At 39.2% G+C, this 21348-nt stretch overlaps 2 protein-coding genes across 3 annotated transcripts in view; both read left to right on the top strand.

The window, feature by feature from the left end:
- LOC121406300 (fibronectin-like) overlaps positions 1-17027 on the top strand; it is a 53857-nt gene extending 36830 nt beyond the window's left edge. The window contains exons 13-29 of the mRNA XM_041597313.1: positions 431-715; positions 1521-1772; positions 2332-2451; positions 3307-3666; positions 4525-4788; positions 5070-5348; positions 6162-6443; positions 6946-7218; positions 8151-8402; positions 8853-8961; positions 9818-9996; positions 10710-10964; positions 11886-12176; positions 12635-12661; positions 13639-13932; positions 15547-15828; positions 16879-17027. Of these exons, the coding sequence (XP_041453247.1) occupies positions 431-715; positions 1521-1772; positions 2332-2451; positions 3307-3666; positions 4525-4788; positions 5070-5348; positions 6162-6443; positions 6946-7218; positions 8151-8402; positions 8853-8961; positions 9818-9996; positions 10710-10964; positions 11886-12176; positions 12635-12661; positions 13639-13932; positions 15547-15828; positions 16879-17027 (3953 nt within the window). The remainder of the gene's footprint in view (positions 1-430; positions 716-1520; positions 1773-2331; positions 2452-3306; positions 3667-4524; positions 4789-5069; positions 5349-6161; positions 6444-6945; positions 7219-8150; positions 8403-8852; positions 8962-9817; positions 9997-10709; positions 10965-11885; positions 12177-12634; positions 12662-13638; positions 13933-15546; positions 15829-16878) is intronic.
- The window catches only part of LOC121406131 (tenascin-X-like), a 115470-nt gene continuing 107766 nt past the window's right edge, over positions 13645-21348 (top strand). For both annotated transcript variants that reach the window (XM_041597150.1, XM_041597151.1), the window contains exons 1-7: positions 13645-13932; positions 15547-15828; positions 16923-17210; positions 17554-17811; positions 18638-18898; positions 19716-19961; positions 20461-20576. In XM_041597150.1, the coding sequence (XP_041453084.1) occupies positions 17060-17210; positions 17554-17811; positions 18638-18898; positions 19716-19961; positions 20461-20576 (1032 nt within the window). In that variant the 5' untranslated portion in view covers positions 13645-13932; positions 15547-15828; positions 16923-17059. The remainder of the gene's footprint in view (positions 13933-15546; positions 15829-16922; positions 17211-17553; positions 17812-18637; positions 18899-19715; positions 19962-20460; positions 20577-21348) is intronic.

Below are 21348 nucleotides of genomic sequence, written 5' to 3'. Positions count from 1 at the left end.
TTTTTTCGTCAGGAATGAATTGTAGTTTACTCCTGACGAGTATGTGGGATGTTGAAAATTTGTGTATTGATTTTCAAAAATATGTCAACCTTTGAAATATGTTATCCAGCACCGTTTCCCTTAAATCATGCTGAGGTGATAGACTCAACTGTGTAATGATTAATGAAATATTGGTTTTAATTTCATTTGTATGGTAATGCTAGTTAAAGGATGGCTGTTGAAGTTGCACAGTTCTCTTTGTGAAGATAGTACTAGGGTCCTAATTGCTTAAAGATTTGCAAACAGACACCGCTCCATATCAATCAGAATTGTGTAGAAGGGATCTTATAATTGATTTTTTTGAGTTGTAGTAAAACTTGATCTTTTTAAAATGAGCTCCTGTTGTTTAAGGTCCATCCGAAAACTTATCTCAGAAATATTTCTATCCTAGTACCCAGCACACCTACTTCTGTAGTCGCCGTGCCCTCAGAATCGTCTCCGACCATCACTGTAACTTGGCAACCGGGTGCTGGCGAAGTGACCAGTTACCGCCTTCAACTTGCTCCGACGGGAGGTGGTGACGCAACTTCTGTCCTGGTCCTTGCGAGCTTAGAACCTAGGTATGTCTTTGAAGGTGTTCTGCCCTCAACAGGATATGATGTGTCAGTGACTGCAATAGCCAGAGATATGCTATTGAAGGAAGAGAGTTACCCAGAGACAGTCCAGGTCACCACCCGTAAGTATACCAAGAGTAGGAGGGTTCCCAGCCCATTAGGAAAATCAGGGAAAATTGTTTTAGTCTTTCCCCAGTCAGGGAAAAATCAGGGAATTTGAAAAAAAATTCCTCTAATCAGGGAAAATGCCTCAAATGAGGAAAAAATCAGAATTTTGATCGGCCCCAAAACGGAAAGCATGGTAGACAGTCAGACTGTGTCTTATTTTGTTGCATATCAAAGTGGCATCTTTAACATAATTTTTTGTAATTTAATGATATCTATGTACTAGGATTGCCTTGAATCAACCTCTTTCTGTATAAGGTAAGGAAAGGATGGCTGTGTGGGGAGAAGGGAGGCCATTACATGCCTGTGTAATAGTACTGATTAGTTTTACATTATTGTTTTTATACTGAAAATACAAGTAATTTACTGCAACAAGTTATAAAACATGCAAAATCTGGAATGGGTATAGATAATTATCAGGGAATTTTTAAACTTCATCAGGGAAAAATCAAGGAATTTTGTTTTCTTGAAAAGCTTGAACCCTAAGTTGGAGGCGTGATAGCTCAGTCTGTTTTGCAATCCAAATCACCTGGGTTCGATACCATTTCATCAGCATTAAATCTGACGATTGTCCTTGGCTTTGATAAGTTGAGAAGTACTGTAGTGTCTGTTGGATTAAACGTCTGACAAGTCCCTACATGGACTGCTTCCCTAGGGGGCATGTCACAAAGATTTAAGTATGTATCCCCTAATGGACGGGCGGGGGGAGGGGCCTGATTATTTATTTCTTATTTTTCTATTTGATAATTTTTTGTCTTCCAGCCCCAAGACGATTCTCCATCAGCAGTGTGACAACCACTGGCTTTGTATTGACCCTGGATGGTCTTCAAGGTGTTTTCTCGTACCAATTATATGATGGTGTAGGAACCCCTATTTCAATCGATCCCGGAGACCTACCTTACACAGCCACAGGTTATACACCCGGGGCGCTGCTGAGATTGGAATTAAATGCTATTATTGTGGGTGATCAAGGTGCTGTGATTGAAACCATCGGCGTTCAATATGTCTTGCTCAGTGAGTATGATACAAATAATGCACGTGAATGAAGGAATTAGTATTCAAATAGCGAATAGGCATGAGTACAATGGTGCGAGATTTCGCATAAGGTGAGAGATACTCTATTCAACAGGGCATTAGCAGAGTTGCGTAGAGTGAGTACTTCTTTCACCGAATGCTAAATGTCGCACCATTGCACGAATGAAAATATTTGCTATTTGTGTTGTAGAACGTCTCAGAAGTTAGCAAGGATACATACAATTATTATTTTTTTCCTCTGTTAATCTATGAAAATAAGAGAGAATTGACATGGAGGTTTATGATTCACCGTGTGTAATATGAAGGAGGGAAAGGAAATACAGGCAGAAAAATTGAAATGGAAAGATGAGAAAGGATGCAAAAGAGGAAATTAGAGGTATTCTTTTCTTGAAAGTGAGTGAAGTCCAGAAAAGGACAGTCACTGTAAACCAGATGAGATGAGCTGAATATGGCTTGAGTAGCAACGGTTTGAGTAGTAGCAGGCTGAAGTGAAGAGAGGTTACTTGACGTTTCGGGCAGGTTGACTGTCCGTCTTCAGGAGTGAAGGATGCTAAACGAGCGCAGGTCATTTATGTCAAGAACGCGAACGTCAGAGGAATCAGGCTTGGTCGGCACCGGGTGGTCAGTGGTGGCACTGTGACTTCTGGGAGTTGTGTGGGTATGAGTGCGGACGTCGGAGGAACTGGTTGCACCACCAATTCCTCTGACGTCTGCACTCACGCCAACACAACTCCCAGCGCCACCTTTGACTCCCTATTACACCGGAATTGTACATTTACACCGAATTACCAAAGTTGTTCGAGAGTTTTGGCAGGGCGCTGTGTTTGTTTGGATAATCATTTCACGTGATGCGCATCAAGCGAACCTGTCTCGGACCAGTCTTGGGCATGTTTACATTTACATCGAATCCAAAGCAGTCTCCGGGCGCCCCGAGACCGGTCTCGGAACACATTGACAGTTGGTTCGAGATGGTTTTCTCAGGTGTCTCGGGTAGTTTTGTGCGTTTAAACCTCCATCATTTCCCTCATATTTTTTGTACACAACCCAAAGTTGTATATTGCGATATGCAAATGTCGTTACTTACTCATTTCATTTACGTGCTCTATTGACTGTCCAGTCTTCTCCTTGTCGTGTCTTTGCTTAGAGTCTTTTCATAGCGGCTTTCCCCATAGTCTTGTCTACAGAGTATGTAAGTGTGATGTCATCAATTTTAGAACCAGGCCAACAATACATTGATTTCAGTAGGGCTAATTACATTCATGAGGTCAAACATGTACATGTATCTACATGTATAAGACCCCCATGGACCGATTCCCACCAAATTGTGGTGGTGGGTGTTTTTCCTCATGCCCTGCCAAGGTATGGTATAAAAACACTGAAATAAAAAAAGTTTCTTTTGCGGTTTCATCACTTCGGTACTCTATCATGAAGTGTGAAAATTGGTAATGAAAGGATGCTGGTGGGATTCCTGCACAAATGACGTTCTGACCTTTGACAAGTGACATAAGACAAGCTATAATTTCTGGTTTGAGACAAAGTGGGTTTAGACTACATGGCAATTTGCAAAATATTTATTCTATTTCCTTCCCCTTCCTCTTAACAGAGCCAGCACAAGTGTCCAGCTTTGACTTGGAGCAAACAAGCGACACTATCACTATTTCTAACATCGTTCTGGGGGCCGGAGAGGCTGATATCATCTTGATAGAGTATGGATCGCAGGGAAGGGATTACATTCTTCCTTCAGAAACTGAGAAGAAGATTGAGTTTCTGGAGCCGGGTGTCACATACACTGTCACCCTATCAACAGAGGTCCATGCAAGAGGACTTTCACAGAAAAGTGACCCTAGACAACAGTCAATTGTAACCTCATCTGGTAAGTATTGATAATAATATATACACTGCATCCTAGAAAAAAAAAGGAAACCATCATTCATGGTATTTTTTTTTGCCACATGATTATATTCATCAATTTGCTTCATGAGATGTACATCAATGGAAAGATATGCTTCTCTTCTTTCATTATGGATGTTGAGATGGACTTCAAATGATAGAGGGGAAACATGTTTTTTCATTGATGCACATTCCATGAAGCAAATTGATGATGATAATGGCACAAAAATGACACTGACTTTGGGTCTAATGATATCAAATCTTGTAAAGTTTCATTGTTTTTCTGACAATTATAAACAACAAAGATAAAAAAAGGTCCAATAAACGTATAAAATTATAATTAGAGTCAAAAGGGGCCTAAGCTTTCGATCCTAGCAGAATCTTCGTCGGAGGCAAAATGACAAACATATAAAGTGAAATTATAATTGTTAACAACTTAGACAATGACAATTCTTTATGTTTTCAATCCTTTTCTCCTTCATTTTATCTTTATTTGTAATCATCTTCTATTTCGTTTTTTTGTGTCAATAATCTTTTCCTCCTCCTCCTCCTTCATCTTCATCTTATATGTCTCCCTTCCTCCTTCACACTACTTTCATCTTCTCCTCCCCTTCTCTGCTTTTTTATTTTTTAATTGCTTTTTCTCCTTGATCTTCTTTTTCCTTTATCTTCCACTACTTCTTCCTTTTATTTATTCTTAATGTCCTCTTCTCCTCCACTTTTTTCTTCCTTTCTGCTTGTACTTCCGCTTCTTCTCCGTGTTCTTTCCCTCCTCTCTGCATTTTTTATTTCCTTTCCCTCTTCTTTTCTTTCATTCTGTTTCTACCTCTTCTTCTTGCAGTTCCTTTAGGTGTTCCTGTGGTGGATGAGTTTACTACCCACTCTATCACGATAAGATGGAACCGGCAGAGCCCGTACACCCATCGCATCTACATCCAAGAGAAGTACTCAGATACCATACTAGCTGAAGCGTCCTATCCCAATTCCGATCCTGTCACCTCCCACACATTTGACGTGCAGCCGGCCACCCTGTATGAAGTGACCATAGAGATCATCGATAGCGCTGATGTTGTTCGAGCAACAAACTCCAAGGATGTGAGGTCATGTAAGTACATGTCTGAATTTCACTGCCGTCATCTAGTCAGTCATCCGAAGTTTGAAATCCGGTTTCAATTTATTCCAATTGAATGAGGGATGGCTGGATTTATCAAAGAGTCCAGTATTTCTTATTTAGTCAGGCAGCATAAATCTACTTTGATAGATTGGCCAAGTTGGATTAAATCAAACTTTGCCATCTTTGACTCACAGATTATATCTGTGAGTCCTTTCACTTTTGTCGTTCATATTCATACTTTAACTTGGTCTTGATCATTTTCTTCAACACAGTACCTGAAGCAGTTGCATATGCCCAGATTACATCCGTGAGTCCTACCTCAATTAGTCTCTTGTGGGATATCCCAGACGGTGCAACATCGGATGGCTTTGAATTAAGGGTGATCCCCCCTCCCACGCCTGGGAACTACCCTATCGTAGTCACGGAACAGAGTTATGTAATCGAAAGCCTTCGACCCGGAACCGTCTACGACATTCAAGTGGTCAGTCTCTCCGGGCAGGCTGATAACTGCCAGACGTTTGGCACTCCTTTCCAGATCGTTACAACGACGGGTTAGTGTGTGAAGAGTCCAGTTCGTAGTTCCATTCTGTGCATGAATAGAAGATTCTGTGCATGATCTGAAAGAAGTTCATTTGGACCTTAAGATGGATAGATAGATTAGATGGTTTATTTCGTAAAACTCATACATCATGGCGGCCAAGCCGAATTGTGATGCATTTACATATAAATTTAAAAAATCAGTACATTATATGGAATACATGTCATTGAAATGAATAATAATTATTAATCGCAAATATTTCTGAATAGAACTACCTATTTGTATGATTAAGTGACACGGTGGTGTAATATTCAATGAGATAAGCCCCAATTTTGATGTCTTGGTTATTCATGTATTCATTTTGATTTGGCTTTTCATTAGATCCACAAAAAACAATGATGGGTCCACCACTGGCTGGTGTTTAACAGTTTATCAAGTACATGTACATTGTTATAACCACATGCTTAATGCATTCAAAGTACAAATGCGACAAAATTGATATCGACATAGAATTTCATTGGTGTGCTATTTGTAGCTCCTTTGGCCATGGCACCTCACCAAAGTAGTGTAATCTTGGCTCATGTTTTCATAGTGGACTGAGGTTGGTAGTATCATATCTAACCAGCCATCATAAGACACCAGGGAAGGTTCTCTGTAAATGGCTAAATAGAATTTTGGCATTGAAAAAAAAAACCTGTAAAATTTTAGCTTCCCGTAATTTTAGCCCAGACTCCGACCATAAAGTTAAACTTGGGTTTGCAGTATGGGCCTTTATGGGTTTTTTTCAGTTACTGAAACTAAGAAATTCCAATCTTTTTCCCCGCAGAGTTTTTGGGTGATTTGGAGATTGTGGCAGTCAACATCCTCGACACGGAAGCATCGTTGCAATTTACGGCAAATAATTTTGAGAGTACCGGCGTGCAATTTCGGATAACGTACACCCCTACAGATGGTTCAGCTGCCAGCGAAACCATCGCTGTTACAGAAGGGATATACATTGTTGAGGTCATCGACCTACTTGGAGGTACAAGTTATGACGTGGAACTTGCAGTCATTAGAAGCGACACTCAGTCAGTGGAGGCGACCACAACTACCACGTTTGTTACTTGTAAGTACTGGGGCCCCGTTGCATAAAAGTTAATACACGGCACCTTTGCCATTCAAAGGTTATAGAGGAAGTTCTTCCTAACAAAAGTTTTTTTGTAAAAATAGCAGAAATAATAATAATAACAAATATTGATGAAGGTTTGAGACAAATCTGTTAAAGATTAAAAAGTTACTTAAAACATAAATACCAGTTGTGGTAGCGATTAAAAAATGAGTTCGAACAGAATCCAATAAGGATAGTAAAAAATATATGCCAAATGGCTCTGGAAGAAAATGCTTAATTACTGAGAAATAAGCAAAATAAGCACAGAATTCCATCAAATGTTGGGTATTTTTCCAAGCAATATTAATATATTGTCCCACATATGCTGGGCTGTGTTACTGACTAATTTAGAAAGTATAAAAAGATGATTGTCTACATCATTGATGAATCAGGAAAGAGCACAGTAAACATAAGAAACATACAACTTAATCAAAATTTTGACACTCTTGGCTTTCTTCAGTGCCCAGAGCTCCTGTGAGCATATCCGAGGTATCCAAAGGCTTCTTCTCGTTTACGGTAATGCTTGAACCACCAACCGACAACTACGATGGTGTTGTCATCACAGCCAACGGCGAATCGAAAGAGATTCTCGCCGGCGCAGCGGATTTCCAAGTCACGTTTGAAAACCTTGTTCCAGGGGAAACGTACACCGTGGATGCCTACTCATTCTTGTCTTCCCCAGAACTGACGAGTCTCCCTCTCATGGATTTCATCCCAGTTTCCATAACAACGGGTAAGTTTGATAATGTGAAACCTGTTCATAAAGACCACCCTAGGGAGTCAAGATAGGTGGTCTTCATTAGCAGGTGTCTTTATTGATAGGTTCTTCTAATACAGTGAAACCTGTATATAAAGACCACCCTAGGGAGTCAAGATAGGTGGTCTGTAAAGGTTCCTCTAATAGAGTGAAACCTGTATATAAAGACCACCCTAGGGAGTCAAGATAGGTGGTCTGTAAAGGTTCCTCTAATAGAGTGAAACCTGTACATTATATAAAGACCTCCTTAGGGAGTCAAGATAGGTGGTCTTTATGGGCAGGTGTCTTTATGGACACATGTAGGTTCATCTGATACAGTGAAACCTGTATATAAAGACCATCTTAGGGAGTCACGATAGGTGGTCTTCATGAGCAGGTGTCTTTATGTAGGGGTTCCTCTAAAACAGTGAAACCTGTGTATAAAGCATACCTGTCATAGGTCCTGATTAAATCGAAAAAATACTATTTTTCAAAAACTTAGACCCCTCAGAATCAGAATGTTCTGTTTTTTATCATATTTTTAAAGGAATTATTTCATCATTAGCCAAATCAACCCGAACTTGCGGTTATTTGGCATATTTACCTCGGGGATCCAGTGAGTTGGTGAGCTGAGATTTATTTTCTCGCCACCGCAATGCATTTCTCTTGCACTAAAGTATACTATGAATGTGCAGGTATTGATGGGTTTTCCGCCAGCGTAGCCCCTACTTTGAACTCCAATGAATTGAAAACTGGATAAGCTTTTGTATCACTAATTAGGATCCTGCAATAATAGTGAGCTATTGTAATGAGAATCTCCATTATTAGTAAGGATATTTAATTGAAAAATTATTTTTGGTCACTTTTTGTGGGTTTGCCATGCCTGGTCGCATATTAAAAACCTTTTTTTTTTTACCTTTTTACCTTAGACACTCCCGACCCCGGTGAGATAACCGTCCAGTCCTTCTCCATGACTTCAATTACCGTCAGCTGGGGTGCTGTTCCGAACGTCGACCAGTACTTGGTCACCCTCGATCCCTCCGAAGGGGTTCGTACTGAAAATATCATGAATAGACGAGTCGATTTCACGGATCTCACCCCAGGCCGGATGTATAACATAACTCTCATCTCAGAATCACCTTCAGAGCCTGATATTACTTCAAGCATCATTCAAAACACAGGTGAGTGCAGATACAGCGCTATAGCAACATGTACAGTGGTCAGCACTGGTTGGGCCTAGCCGGCACAGAAGATTTCATCCCACCAATCATCATGACAAACACTACTTCCGACTACCACTAATTTCAAACGGAAAATGTTTCAAACACAACTGCTTGCAAAGATAATCGTACTTGTGTTAATTTCCGCCTTCAATCTTGCTTTATTTGCATAATTTACAATGGCCATTCTTAATTTGAAAAAATCTTACTGTTGAATTGATGAATATAGACATACATGTATTTTGACTAGTTAGAAAAAAAGGGAAAAGAGACTTCCATTGATATTTCCATGTATATATTGCACTATTTAAGACTAATCAGAAGATAGGATTTTTTTTTTTTGGGGGGGACTTGTTATGTGATGGCAATTCAGAAATAAACTGTTTCCAAATTACGCTTTGTCTTCAACAGTTCCGTTTCCCCCTTCATCTCTGGTTGTCGAGGATCTTGATGTTAGCAATACAATCGGCTTCCGACTCAGCTGGCAACTTCCGACACAAGGAGAATGGAATGGTTTTAGGTAGGTAATCATCAATCTTATTGTTTCACAGGATCACCTACACTCCAATGAATGGAGCAAGTCAGGACAAAGTGGTTAATACAAGGCCAGAAGGTCTCTTTCAAGAAACTCAATATACTCTGGACTACCTTGGAAATCTTCAAAGTTCATCTAACTTACATTCTTAATGGTCAATCTTTTTGCTTCAAAGGATCACCTATGCTCCCATGAATGGAGTAAAAGAGAAAAAAGTGGTAGGTACAATGCTACAACATCTCTTTCAAGAAACTCGATCACTTTGGACCACCTTGGAAATCTTGAAAGGTCATCTAACTTGCATTCTTAATGGTCAATCTTTTTGTTTCACAGGATCACCTACACTCCAATGAATAGAGCAAGTCAGGACAAAGTGGTTGGTACAATGCTCGAAGGTCTCTTTCAAGAATCTCAGTACACTCTGGACCTGACCTCGGTAACTGTACCACCTTGCAAACCTTCAAAGGTCGTGTACATTCTTGATGGTCAGATCTTTTTGTTTTTCAGTATCATGTACGCTCCCATTAATGGAGTAATTGAGAATAAAGTGATTGGTACAACGCTAGAAGGACTCTTTTAAGAAAACTCGGTACACTCTGGACCTGACCTTGGTAACTGTACCACCTTGCAAACCTTCAAAGGTCATGTACATTCTTGATGGTCGATCTTTTTGTTTTTCAGAATCATGTACGCTACCATGAATGGGGTAAGTGAGAATAAAGTGGTTAGTACAACGCTAGAAGGTCTCTTACAAGAAAACCAGTACACTTTGGACCACCTTGGAAATCTTCAAAGGTCATCTAACTTACATTCTTAATGGTCAATCTTTTCGTTTTTTCAGAATCACCTACACTCCTCTGAATGGAGAAAGTCAGGACAAAGTGGTTGGCATGTCCGTGACCAGTACGACCTTGGAAGGTCTCTTCCAGGAGACGCAGTACACTTTAGTCCTGACCTCCGTAACCGGACAAGACGATACGGTACAAGATAGTGAAGCTGTGTCCGAAGTGGCTCAAAGCAGTGAGTGTTCTATGCACTTTGTGCACTTCTGTTATTTTCCTTCAACAAGATTTCTATGCAGATTGTGCTGCATTCAACCCGGTTGTGGTAAAAGTGACCTTGCAGGAAACCAATGTTCTTGATTTTATTTCTATCTAATTTTTCAAGAGGGTTGAATTGGCCTTTTATGATATTGATGTATAAAGTATGCCTTGAAATTGCCTTTTAACAGCTGCTTTGCTAAAGCCATAAAAGGGGAGTATTTGGGATAGGAATGGCACGTCCCCAATCTTGGCCTGTGCATATTTTCTTCTGTGTTGATTGGGGCCTACTCTGTTATAATTATCCATTCTTTCTTGCAGACAGTGGGAAGAGGTACTACAGTGGAACACAACCACACATGTAGATGAATAATGATACTTGTTAGGGCAAAAAAAAATGCAATCTAATATTTTTCATAATGCAATCGCTATAATATATGCATACCTATAAAACATAGATCCAATATTTTAGCTTTCTGACGTGACTGAGACAGAGCTGCTAGCCATTACATGTTTTTTCCATAAATAATTCATTTTACCAACCAGGTAATGACAGTACAGTTTTTCATCCTGAAATACACTTCTCTACAAAATTTTTCTTAGAAAAGCCTGTGGGAAAACAGATTTCAGTAGTCATAAGCGGGTTAAACCCCAAAATGTAATATTATAAAATACCCTTTTTTATCCTTCCAGGGAGACTTCCAGACAATACTATGATCATCAACTTGATAGATGAAAGCACTGTTTTTTTCACTTGGACCATCTGGGAAGGCAGTTCAACTTTAGACATCTATAATGAGGAATTCGCCCTGGTGGCCTCTGATCTGGTCCCCAACTCCAGGTGGGAGGAGAATGGCCTGTCCCCAGCCTCTGTGTATAGAATCAGCGTGACGAGGTTTGACGGAGGTCTTATCTTTGACCAATCCATCACAAGGGAATTCAGAACGGGTAGGTGCTTGCAGACTGGTGTTCCTTTCTTACAGGAAGTAGATCAACACCAATGGAAATATAGTGTGTATCGCTGATCACAAGACAGGATCACCTGTCGTTTGTAAAGAATTCAGAACGGGCATCTGCTTGCAGACCGGTGACCCTTTCTTGGGAACTAGATCAACACCAATGGAAATTTAGTGTGTATTGCTGACCACAAGAAAGGATCACCAGTCGTTTGTAAAGTCGCTTGTATTTTGAACAGCTTAATGAAGCACCCACCAAAAGTGATACAACATTGCTTAACCACATTTTAATTGTCTTTATACTGTACCTATTGAGACACTTAAAACAAACCCTTAATATGCTACAGAAGGTGTATTATGTGCTAACATGTGGTCCGTTGTTGTGTGAACAAGCTTCGGATCTCTGGCGATTTCATTATTATGATGTAATGACTCTTTGTCTGCCATTATTATTCTATTAGGACATCAATTTTCAGATTGAATAATGTTTTTAATTTGCCAGCATATTCCTGAAGAGAAAAACTAATTTTGATTTATGCTCCCAGTTTAAACAAATTTGATTGGTCTGAATCACCTTGTTGCCTTGAACGATCAAAAATGGTGCCTGAGCGGAAGCAATTTTGTGGAGCTTTGTGGTTAAGTGGATTAATAATAATCCGCTTTTATATAGCGCTTAATACATCTGAATAACTCTCTAAGCTCTTAACAGATATTTGATTACCCCTTGGATATTAAAGGACTATTGATATTAGACCAAGTGTACTATAGACCAAATGGCAATTAGACTAATTGTGTATACTCCGTATGGCATAGGCATATTTGGGTAGCAAACCAATTGAATGAAAACTGTCTTTATGCCCAAGTACTGAACTGAACTCTGTGATAAAAACCTTAACCCTTTATTTCTCTGTAGCTCCCTTGCGACCATCTGCCATAGAAGTCCTTGAAGACGAATCTAATGACAAGGAGATCACGATTTCTTGGACACCTACAAGTGGGTCAGAGTTCTATCTTCCGACGCTTGTGCATCCCGATGGGAGCGAGGTTTCACATCCCGCAGTCTCAGCCTATGTCCCGCTCCTAGCCACGTTCACCGGCCTGGATAACGGCACGAACTATCGTCTTGCGGTGGCATCCGGGCTCTATCAGTTTGATCAGTACCCTGAGCTCCTCAGCCCTGCTGTTATGATTGAGCATACCACAGGTTAGAATGATTAGGGAAGGGGGGAGGGAGGGGGGGGGGGGGGGGGGAGGGGTCTATGGAATGTTTCAAGTTTGGAAGTTTCAAAATTTATTGATCAAAATCCAAATATATTGGATCATTTTCAATTTTACATACAAACATGTACATAGACAATGTTACAAATCAAATATCGAAATAAATATAAATACAAAATAGAGAGGGAGAGAGAGAAACAATTTTTTTTTTAGTTTTAATGAATTACTTGATACATTATAATTGCCATTACTACGTAAGAAATGTTATGAAGACTGGCATTCCATATAAGTGTGATTTAAATTTCTAGTTTAGACCAGGGTTAAACCTAGGTTTGATCATCAGAGTACTGCCCAATATTTCCAGTTTAATGTTGCCTTTATAGATATATTTTTGTATGCTTTCATGTTTTTGTTTTCTCTCTTTTTGTCCTGTTTCCTGTGTAGATGCTCTTGGTCAAGAAGGTCCTACTTGTAAGTAAAGTTATAATAATTGATTGATTAATTTATTTGTTTTTTATTTGCTGTTTTTTTTTATTCCCTTTTTTTTGCTCTTGACAATTTTACTAGCTCCTCACCCCCTCTCCCCGGCGGTAAATTGCAGTTTTCGTCTACTGCCAACTCGTCCACTCACCACATGGTCTACTTTCATTTAGTCTTAATGCCATTTGTCCATCGACATTTGGTCTAACAACCATTTGATCCAATAACCACTTGGTCCGATCATCACTTCATCTAATCACCAGTTTGTCTTTACCAAACCATCTCATGACAGATGGTCTAATATTCGTTTTATCTTAATTCATTTGCCCATTTAACACTTAGTCCAGTCAGACCAACCAACTGATTATAAGACAAAATGGTGAGTGGACGAATTTGCAATTAGACCATGTGGATAGTGGGGAACTGATGGTAAACCATATGATAGTAGACGAGTTGGCAGTTTGACGAAGTCGAAATAAACCCCTCTGGCTACAGGCGTAGCATGCCTCACTCAGTTTTACATTTGGTATATCCTTAATAGAATTAAAGTGAAGATCAGTATAATTTTTTTGTTCAGAAAGAATCTATCCTGGGGTTGAATGGGGAGGGGGCCTTCTGCCATATGTCCTTCTTTTAAAGCAGATACGAACCAATAGCGCCATCTCGAGTTCTCAACTACTCATACCTGGCCAGTTTCCTGACCCATATTGCTGGTATAGTCTAGCAATATAGACCCACTTGAATGATAAGATGCGAATTAACTACTCAATACATTTTTACCGCAATAAATACATGTATGTTACCAATTAGCAAAGTAATTACTTTTCCTCTCAAAACATTTCATTTTTTCTAAACAATATCTGAAAACGTATATTTTAAGACTATGCATTTATAACACACAGTCAATGAGAGACCATACACAGTTCACTCTCCCTTAAAAAACCTTCTGGCATTGTTTTATTTTTCAGTACCTCCATCACCCTCAACTGTTGTTGCGACCACTGGATCAGCAGATACATCAGTCCAAATTTTCTGGTCGACTCCACAAGCATCGGACAATATCTACAGATACAAGATCGTGTATGTACCATCGAGCGATGGCGGTGAGGCAGCCTCGCTTGCTGACCCGGCAGATGGTACCAGTGAGATTTTCAACCTAATTCCTGCAGTACCTTACACATTCTTCCTGTCTTCGGTGGTCCAGAATTTAGAGAACAACACGTTTCTCGAGAGCGAGCCTGTCAATGCAACATACACGATCGGTAAGTTGTTTTGTCCATGGTTGCTTTGGTAAGTGTGTGGTTAAGAAGGTTGAAGTATGGCCCCCGTCACAACCTTCTGTGCAAGCCTTTTGGGTGAGTTACGGCCAATCACTTGCAACTCACCTGCAACAAAGTTTTGAGCATGGTGAAAGCTATCCTGCAGGCAAATCAGACATGGTATGACTTGGGCGCTCACCTGATGGCAAATGTGTGCAAGATACCATCAACATAGATGACCTGCTGGCAACCTGCGGGTAGAAAAAATACTCACCCCAAGTCACACTCAAAGTTTGCATGGAACGATGTGACAAGGCCTTTACAAAGAGCTTTATCTGACTTGATAATATATGTGACAAAGCCTTTACAAAGAGCTGTATCTGACTTGACAATATATGTGACGGCCTTTACAAAGAGCTGTATCTGACTTGGCAATATATGTGACAGGGCCTTTACAAAGAGCTGTATCTGACTTGATAATATATGTGACAGGGCCTTTACAAAGAGCTGTATCTGACTTGACAATATATGTGACAGGGCCTTTACAAAGAGCTGTATCTGACTTGGCAATATATGTGACAGAGCCTTTACAAAGAGCTGTATCTGACTTGACAATATATGTGACAGGGCCTTTACAAAGAGCTTTATCTGACTTGATAATATATGTGACAGGGCCTTTACAAAGAGCTGTATCTGACTTGGCAATATATGTGACAGGGCCTTTACAAAGAGCTGTATCTGACTTGGCAATATATGTGACAGGGCCTTTACAAAGAGCTGTATCTGACTTGGCAATATATGTGACAGGGTCTTTACAAAGAGCTGTATCTGACTTGGCAATATATGTGACAGAGCCTCTACAAAGAGCTGTATCTGACTTGGCACCTTCCAGGGGATACAGAGTGTTGCTAAAGTTAAGAAACACGTATACATACAAAGGTGTGTTTTGGTTTAGGTAAAATAATGTTGTGTAATTAAGGATTTTGTTATGGGACCTTCATCATGTCTTGCTGAATGATATTCATTTAAATTCAGATGTAAATGGTGAAATGAATTAACTGAACATTTCCAGATACCGGTAATGGAATCGACACATTACATGTATATCCAGACAAATAGAATATCTTTCTTTATGAAAAGACACTGTGCCCTTCTCTGGAATACCGTAATACTGTTTGGAGGCCTTAGCTTATCAGCTATGAAGATAGCCTTGAAAAGGTATAGGCTGGAAAAGGCTGGCTACTACATGTAAACTCATTCCAGAGGTTAAATTGTTCAAGTTTTCTAAAAAGACTCCAAGGACTAAAACTACCAAGTTTTGAATATCGGAGACAAAGAGGTGACCAAATTCAACTGTTTAAGACTGTGTTTGCTAAGTGGACAATGGATTGCATAGACTAAAGCTGATTATTCTAAGGTGTTGAATTTTAAGTTGTCCAAACATGGAGTAGAGTGTGTGCAGGGATTTTTTACTGCAAGAAAAAGGCGCTATATCAAATGTCTATTGGATTAGAAAAAGATTTGAGAAGACTGTAACCCAAGAAAATAAAATAAGCCATATTTTATTTTTGTTGAGGGGCATTGCAAAAGAAGGATAATTTGTTTTTGTCATTTCAGACCCCACACCTGGAGAAGTCTATGTGCTAACCAAGACCAACAGTTCGATCACCTTCATCTGGACCCAAGTTGGCCAGCCGTCTTTCTTTGCACTCATTTTGACATCTAATGGCGAACAGATCGGCAATGAGGTCACGGTGTCTGGCTCTTATCGGCCGAGTTACACGTTCGAGGGTTTACAATCCAGTACGGAGTATACTGTGACTGTCGACCACCATACACAGTTCCAAACACAGACTGGTTCGTCATTGGAGGCATCTTACAATGCCACCGCAACTACAAGTGAGTAGCAAGCATGTTTATGCAGAGCTGCCAAGTAGTACTGATTTTCAGTATTTAGTACTGAAAATGAGAAGAATAGGCTACTGACAGTTTCATGTAAAATACTGATTTCTTAAGTATGCTTTGAAAATACTGATTTCCTCACCGAAATACTGATTTTCAGCTTTAAAAATACTGAAATGTTCTTTTTCTGGTTGGCAGCTCTGTTCATGTCTATGGAGCTCAGGGAACCATTTCATAAAGAGTTTATATCAGGGTTCCCAGCCCATCACGGAAATCTGGGGAAATTATTGTACTTTTATCCAGTCAGGGAAAAATCAGGAAATTTGATTTTAAAAAATACCTTGAATCAGGGAAAAAACCCTCAAATGAGGGGAAAATCAGGGAATTTTGATCAGCCGCAAAGTCATTGTTTTTATACTTGAAATACATGTAATTCCGTGCTACAACTTAGAAAATATGCAAAACTGGGAATGGGTTTAAATAATTATCAGGGAATTTTTAGACTTCATCAGGGAAAAATCAGGGAATTTTGTTTTCTTGAATAGCTGGGAACCCTGTTATATAATAGCATCTCTTGCTGGAATGTCAGCTACCATGACAACAGTGCAAATTCTGCTTCCTGATTGGCTCTTCCAAGAGTTGTTATTAGCAACTTTTTTGTGAAATAGGGCCCAGATGTCAGCATATTACATGGACATTTTAGTTCAACACCAGTTTGCACAGGAAAATGGATCGGAATTTGTTTAGGATGCAACAACCAAGCATAAGAAAAGGATGGCTCATTAGCATATTTTATATTCTTAGTTAAGTTTCTTTAACTCGCCCTCAAATGAGAGTCGATTCAGATCCACACATTTTCTGCCCAAATCGTTACTGACATGCCTCAGAATCAATTGTTTGTAATTGTGTGGACAATTTACTAATTCATTGTTCTCAAATAAAAGCAGAGATGTCACTTTTTCTATTAATGTTAAATTAATGATCAAAACATTTTTGATGATTGTGTTATTTATCTTTAAATACGGGTTTTCTTTTTTTGTGTGTGAGATGCACTGTACAGCAGAGTTGACAATATATCTCTTCTCTTGCAGACCCAAATCAACCTGGACCTGTCAGTATCCTCTCCGAAGAGCGAGTATCCCTCGTCATCGGTCTTACAGAACCCCCTGTTCCAACAAGTTTTGATAGCTACCTGATATCTTTCAGCAGGGATGGAGTCGATGTTGAGATGCTCGCTGGGTCAGCTAACGCCGATGATGTATCGTTTGAAATAGATGGTCTTTTCCCAGATACGTCATACACGATCTATGTAAGATCAGTGTACGGTAGTGGGCCAGCTTGGAGTGTCAGTGAGCCATCAATAACAAAAGGAAGCACTGGTAGGTTCTTACTTTACTTTGCTTGTCCTTATCTTCGGCCTTGTACCGTGACATACTCCTCCCTCTTTTCCTATTAAATTGAAATTGGAGGAAAAAAATAAAGCTGGGGACAATGCTTTTCAGACATGAACATTTTCATCTGACATGTCAGATATGACAACCTTCCTTGATTTCAATTGGCTGAGAGGCACTGTTCCTATGGTAACTTGGATAAAACGCCCAACAAGTCTTTTCATGAAACGCTTCCCAGATCTTTTGCAGTGCACGGCTCCGGTAGGAGGGGGCAGCCCAAAGGGTGTTGCATCGTCTGTTACACATGTTTTCTTGTTTTTCTGTACTACAGTAACTCCTCTTCCTGGGGAAATTGTCATCCTTGAGTACACAAACACCACCATTGAATTCTTGTGGGGAGACAGCACGATGGAGCCGGGATTTGTCCGTGAGGAGGTGAGCTACTCGCCGATGACCAACTCGTCTAGTGAGGAGATCATCAGTGAGAGAAGGAGAAGACTGGTTGACCTGCGACCCGGGGTTCTCTATACCATCAACCTCAAAGTGATATCATCCAGTCCCATGGAAAACAGTACTTCACAGAGGACAAGTACGAATCCATCATTTTGTTTGTACTCTGTCAAAATACATGTAACTGCCAGTTGTTGACAGCTCTGATATTATAATAATCATCATCATCATTTTATGAAGGCCTACCGCAAATCGCAATTTGTCTCTAAGCGGTTAAGAGTAAGGACATTTGAAGTGAAAAAGATATAGAAATACTTTGCCCTGCAAAATATAACAAAAACTAATATTAGAAATTACAACTAGTCTTCACCAGATCATGAATAAGGAATGCCATTAAAATTAGCCAACAAACATAAGACACAATCAATTTAAGATTTAAAAAGATGAGTTTTAAACATAACTTTTTAATGTATTAGCACATTTCCCATTGCCAGTCTGTAGGGGTAGATTGTTCCAAAGAAATGACACTGTATAGTACATCCCAAGCAGTGTCAGTTTGCATGTTTTCTCCCTGCAGTGAAAATATCAAACATTTCTTTGAAATGAAATTCATATTTTCAGTTTTAAAAACACCAAACAGTATGGCAGGGTTTTAATTATTTATGTAGATATGTGATTACCGCTCCTTGACTTACAACCTGTCAGATATTTAAAAAAAAAATTATCTACTTCACAAAGACTACACACTATCTGACAGGTTACGATTCATCCCTAGAAATTCATTTCATCGATGTGTGATGAAAAGAATGATAATGATATTAAGTAGCACTTTTCGTGCTTGTGCTGCAGCCTTCTAAATCTAAATGATCCATTATTACATGACAATAGCTTAATCAACATTTAAAAAAAAAGTCATTCAAGAAATGTGTTGACATGATTGTGACTTTCATGTGACTATTTTGCAGTTCCCCTGCCGCCAAATAACCTGGAAGTGGTTGAGGAGACTCCGTTGACAATAACCTTCAGTTGGGGTCTGGAGGACACTCAATTGGACAATTTTGTAATCTTCTACATGCTGAATGGCGAGAGAGTTAACGTGACAGTTAACTCGGTGCTTAGGAGTTACACACTGATGAATCTGCAGCCTGATACTATGTACGACTTCAGTATGGTGACGGTCAGCGGGGATGAAGAAAGCGTCTCTGTTCCTGCAAGTGGAGCAACAGGTCCGTCACAAACGTTTCATTTTTTTCTAGTCATTCATGTCCTTATTACCCACTACTGTCTGTTAGTGCAGCCAAAGCTGGCTTGTTTCCGTCGACCAGGCATGACAGCTCGATGGTAGAGTGCCCGCCTCCAAATATTTTCTAGAAATGATATATCTATTCATGCATTCACTGTTTTGTTGACAATTCAGTATGCTTTTCTTTGTTTCAAAGAACATGGAGTAAATTTCCTAAAGAAAAATTCTGACATCGATGGATTTCCATATATTTGAGATTGATCAGATTAATTTTAACTCTTTGTAAGAGGGAGCCAAGATTTACATTCTGCCCAACTTTGGCAAAAGGAAGCAAATGACACCTCAGTCAAATTTGAGTTACTGTTGTTTCTGAAACACCCTTTGTATGTTGCACGTTCAGGCAAAAATTTGGGGAAGAAATGATCGTTCAGTGGAAGATATTGAAGAAAATATGCTGTTAAATTGCATTGATGTCTATGTACAGTATATGATGAACACACAACAACTTGCTTCCTTTTACCAAAGTACGAAAGAATTTAGTTCACACTGACCCCCTAACTTAAATAAACTTAAAACTGTTCTCCAAGCGGGGCCTGCTAGTATTATTACCCTGGCTTTGGCTGGACTATCTAGGCACTCAAGCATTAAAGGAATTTCTTCCTTCCGGGTACCCATTCACCTCACCTGGGTTGAGTGCAGCACAATGTGGATAAATTTCTTGCTGAAGGAAGTTACGCTATGGCCGGAATTATAAAGTTATGCATTCTAAAGTTGCTTTCACTCTTCTACATCCTGAACAGTTGCCCTTCCTCCAAACACCATCCTAGCTGCGGAAACGACAGCCACAACCATCAATCTCTGGTTCTCCCCCATTGTCGGCCCGACCGGTGCATACGACGTCGAGGTTGAGGGGGTGGATGGTCCAAACACGATTATCCAACCCGACGAGCTGCTGAACATTCAGCTTACTGGCTTGTCACCGAGTACTGTGTATGAGATCCAGGTTAATAGGATGACACAGAATTATCGTCAGTCTGTCAGGACAAGTAAGCCAAGTCTTTATCTTATTTTCTATTGATGTGGTTTACTAGTGAAGTGGTTAAAAGATTTCTTTTTTTTTCAAATTCCCTGGGTTTTTTGTTTCCTTTGATTTTAGCATACAAATTAAAACCTACATGTAGGTTTAACTAGACTAGAGAACAGACCAATTATTATATGGTCTTAGAAAATACTTTTCTGCATAAATATGTTACATACAGATAAGACCATCTGCTCATGTACATTTAGATCACATTTCTTGTCTTACTTTAATGTTGTTTGAATGCATTTTTTTGTTTTCATTGGAACACTGTAATCTCTTATGGTAAATGTAAACACCCCAGGCCTGTGTATTGTTTCAAGAAGCATCTTGTCAGTGATTTTCACTTGCCAAATTTGCTATCAGCCAATCAGATGCAAGTATTTCAGTAGCATATAACAGTTGTCAATAGTAATAATTGACTATTTGCTTCATGAAATGCTACACTGCTCATTTCTATGACATAGATCCGCCAAATCCCGGCAATGTGACAGACGTCGAACCCGGTCGATTCGGCGTTGAATTCAGCTTCAGCCCTGGGGAACCTGCTGATGCCGTCAACTTCTATGAGATTTACGGCGAGGTATTGTAGTTTATATTCATTTTTATCAATGCCTCATTGTTTCATAATATCATTGTGTCATCTTGTGTCAATTTCTCAGTGTATTTCTCCTATATCTCGTTTCATTTTCCAATTGTATGTCGACTTTGCATTGTCTCATTGTGATATTGACTAGTTTTAGATGTTACTTTGTGTCATTTTCCCAATAAATTTTGTCATCCCATTTTCACATTGTGTTATTTCCCAAGGTATTAGACATTACACCATCTCTTTGTATAAGTTTCCCAAATCAATTATGTCTATTAGTTATTCATTATTTATTTATTCATTTATTTATTCATTTTTAATATTTATTACACATATTTAAAAAGGGTAGCCCAATCAGCAAAAACACTGGTTTTGATTGGGGCCCTTTGTAAAAATACAAAGTAAAAATATACATACACAGAGATATGCATATAGGCCTAGTACAAACAAACAAAGGTGATATGTCTTTATGAAAGTATATGCATAGTGTACAGCAATATATGTTACAGCATACAATATAAATTTGCATGTATAGTAACCTTAGGGTATTGAGCAAAAACAAAAAGGTGAATATTCAATAAATACATACTAACAAATTCTGCTCGAATATATAGCACAAAAGATTAAACAATATCAAGTAGATAATAGCAAATGTAAAAATTGAATTGGACTGAGAGAATAAAACTAAATGTGTAAACTTACGCACACAGTACGCATAAATCCGTGGATGCAAATATGAAAATATATAATACATATGTGTATTGTC

This window comes from Lytechinus variegatus, chromosome 19 (assembly GCF_018143015.1).
Source record: "Lytechinus variegatus isolate NC3 chromosome 19, Lvar_3.0, whole genome shotgun sequence".
NCBI lineage: Eukaryota > Metazoa > Echinodermata > Echinoidea > Temnopleuroida > Toxopneustidae > Lytechinus > Lytechinus variegatus.
Note: the sequence above shows the minus strand (reverse complement) of the source record. Positions and strands in the feature narration are given on the sequence as shown.